The sequence below is a fragment of the Microtus oregoni genome, unplaced genomic scaffold, assembly GCF_018167655.1.
Source record: "Microtus oregoni isolate MIOR12 unplaced genomic scaffold, Mior012 000107F_ref0000227, whole genome shotgun sequence".
Lineage (NCBI taxonomy): Eukaryota > Metazoa > Chordata > Mammalia > Rodentia > Cricetidae > Microtus > Microtus oregoni.
This window is the reverse complement of record NW_024544725.1, coordinates 645,479-648,772: the sequence shown is the minus strand read 5'-3', so window position 1 is coordinate 648,772 and position 3,294 is coordinate 645,479. Positions and strand designations below refer to the sequence as shown.

The following is a 3,294-nucleotide window of genomic DNA, read 5'->3' as shown; positions in this document are numbered from 1 at the left end:
TTCAGGCACAGACATTTACGACCTGGGTAAATTCAGAATCCTTCTGGTTCCTCAAACCCCATTTTTTGCGCACCACTGCTGAATCCTTCTGGGGTTTATGTTGTGGAAGCCTTCAGAGACTCCACAGTAGCAAAAAACAGGAGGCAAAAAGCAGCGAAATAGCCTCTCTTACTTTAGGCTTCTTTGCAAACCCATTCAGTTTGCTTGTTCTGCCCACATAAGCACTCAGTCCCAGGGGGAAAAATAGAAACATCAACTTTCTCCATGGTATTTCTATCCATGCAGATTCGAAAGTGTGGGAGTGCAAGAGGTGAGCATTTTTCTCTTTCCTCCTTCCAGCCTCCCCTCCCTTTTTAAGCAATTAAAAACCCATCAGCTGAATGAAGAAATAATAATACTAGCAATAATAATGTGAAGTGGTCGATTAGATACAAATTATCTCACAAATATTGTGTACAGCTTGTAGTAAAACACCGCAGACATTTAGAAACGCTATAGAAGTTTTAAAAAATGCAAAACTAGTCTATTGTAAAACAGATTTCACCTGAAATACAGCTGCTATAACCAAGGCGCTGAAAGGTTATTCATAGGCACACATCTGTCTTCCCACCCTCTCCCGACCCCACCCCTGTTACCCAGCTCCTTGCCCTTTTTAGAGAGGAGCAACCAAACAAATCTTACTCAGAGTAAACAATATGTATTGATCAGCAGAAAAGGTTGGAGGAAAATTGCCCTTGCAGCAGGGACTATGAGGTCCCCACCTGGACTGCTTAATACAATTGTGTTTCAGAGTTGAGAATCCTGAATGCGTGCGTGCATGTGTGTGTGTGTGTGTGTGTGTGTGTGTGTGTGTGTGTGTTTCCTTTCTTAACATAAGTTAGAAACCCCTGTGGAGGAAAGAAAGAGCTAGCAAGCTAGAGAGATAGCAATAATAAAGACTGTAGTGATGAAAGGAAGGAAAGGAGTGAGAATGATATCCGCACTGCTCCCAGTGCTGCGGACCACCTTCTGGCTTCCTCCAGTCAGAGATCGTGGCAGGACGCGTCTGTTTTCACCGCGTGCGAATAAACCTCGTGTGGCTGCTGATCCCCAGGCGGAGTCATTCTTTTTTCTTTTTGTCTTCTATTACAGAACCAGACACGCACCACTTCTTTCTCCAACTGGAGGCTGTCTGCCAGCGAGGAGATCTCCTGCGCTGCAGGCTTGGGACACTTGAGGAAATGCGTTTCCAGGACGCCCTTGACACTCACCTCGATGGAGGTTCGCTTCTTGCGCTTGCGGCCCTGAGCGGCGATCTTGTCAATACTGGTAGGGCTTCCAGTGGATGAATCAGCCTCCTCCAGCCACTTATTGAGCAGGGGTTTCAGCTTGCACATATTCTTGAAGCTCAGTTGCAAGGCCTCGAACCTGCAGATGGTGGTCTGCGAGAACACGTTGCCATACAGGGTGCCCAGTGCCAGCCCCACGTCGGCTTGCGTGAACCCCAACTTGATTCTTCTTTGTTTGAATTGTTTGGCGAACTGTTCCAACTCAGCAGAGGTTGGAGTATCCTCATCCGAGTGGTCTTGGCAGTGGTGCGAGCCCAGCTCACCATGGTCTGGAGGCTCCCGGAGCACTGGATGCAGGCTCTGTGTGGAGGCAGCAGCTGGTGGTGGAGTGAGTCCCCCATGCTCCAGCATACCGCTCACCGTGAATCCCGGCTGCGAGTACACGTTGAGGGGTTGACCGCTAGACGGGATGGACGAGTTTGGAGCTGGGCTCGCTCCCCAGGCATTCGGATGGTTAGTATGGGGCGAGTGGTGGGCTACGTGCGGCGAGCGGTGATGGATGATTGCTTCCAGTTGCAGATCTTCGCGTCCAGGCTTCACATCCGGCTGGTCCAGGGGGCTGGTGGCCAATGTAGAGGACCACGGGCCCCCGTCGCTCAGACTGGACACCCAGTGATGCCCTAGGGGATGCCCATTGCTGGGAACTCCCTGCAAGTAGTCACTTTGGAGAAGTTTCTGAGGATTGCGGAAAGGACTTCCCTGCTGCATGACCGCAGAGTCCGCATGGACGAGGGAACTGGAACTGAGAATGCTGTAGGGATTCGAGGCAGCTGTGGCCATGGTCGATGAGGATCCTCTACTAGTTATAATGTGGCAAAGGGAGCAGCTTCAGCCTTTGACATCTATGGTGCGGGGGAACCAAAGCCGCTAGCGCGGGTTACCGGCACCCGCCAAGGCCAATCGCAGCTCGACTTGGCCTGGCCAGGCATAAACTCAGCCAATGATGGTGCGGGAGGCCGAGCTCGCTTTCCAAATTAGGCTGGCGAAGCTCCGGAGTTTCAGTGAGACCCAAGCAGAAAGTGAATCAATCTTTAGGCTCCATTGGCTGCCTAGCTCAGAGTGGCAGCGGCTCTTTTAGTTAACCCTTTCCCCCCTCCTGGAGACCAAGTGTTTGTTTGTGACGGAGAAAGGCTGTATTTGTGTAGAGTGGAAGTGAGGCTACCTTTGGTTTCAGATCTCCCTTTAGCTTACTGAAATAAAAAAAAAGAAAGAAAGAAAGAAAAAGGAAGGAAGAAAGAGAAATTAAAATGTCATTTTGATCTTACTGCATTAAAATTTTCAGATTTAGTTAGTTAGCACTTTGGGTTACTGTGTGGTGGGGACTGCAAAATAAAACGCATCTACAAACTTTGAGCAATGCAATGTTTTAGGTCAGAGCCCAAAAAGAAAATTCATTATCTAATAAAAGCTATTCTAATTTATTTTGCTCCTGTTACATTTACAAGAAACAAAAAAGCTCTAGGAAAAAGATTTCTGCTTTTTTTTTTTTTAATTTTTGATTCAGGGCATGAAGAGTTGAGGGTTTGCGAATGTAAATCTTAAAGTGCTCCTTGGAAGACTCAGTCAGTTTTAAGTTTGCTGGTTAATTGGAAATCTGACTTTATCTTTGCTCCCCTGTCAGTTCCCATCAGAGGTCTCTCAGCAGCTTGTTGAAGCAGGCAGTCATCTTCCACACTCACCCTAGATGCACGCAGCAAACCCAGTCCCCATTCCCAACAGGCAGACTGGAAAGCACTCAGAACACCAAGCAAGCCCAGTGTTGTACCCGGAAAAAACTCTTTGAAACCTTTACAGCCCGCTTCCTTAGCAGAGTGATAGAAATACTGAGAAATGTGCTTTCTCTACTGTTCTTTCAAAATGTAGAGAATCAGAGAGACAAGGAAAGAGAAGACAGGAGGGGGGGGGAGAAAAGGGTAGTGGGAAAGAGGGAGAGAAACCGAGAAACCGGAGAGAGATCTTGGTGGCT

At 48.1% G+C, this 3,294-nt stretch overlaps 1 protein-coding gene across 1 annotated transcript; it reads right to left on the bottom strand.

Annotated features, from left to right (window-relative positions):
• Window positions 1–973: 973 nt before the first annotated feature.
• Window positions 974–2,108, bottom strand: LOC121443476 (POU domain, class 3, transcription factor 4-like). Its single transcript, XM_041645224.1, has one exon. It carries the CDS (start codon window positions 2,106–2,108, stop codon window positions 1,023–1,025), a length of 1,086 nt encoding a protein of 361 aa, XP_041501158.1. The 3' UTR covers window positions 974–1,022.
• Window positions 2,109–3,294: the final 1,186 nt, after the last annotated feature.

Excerpts from the sequence above, each read along its gene's own strand:
- LOC121443476 (XM_041645224.1), bottom strand. The coding sequence starts at position 2,108 with ATGGCCACAGCTGCCTCGAATCCCTACAGCATTCTCAGTTCCAGTTCC.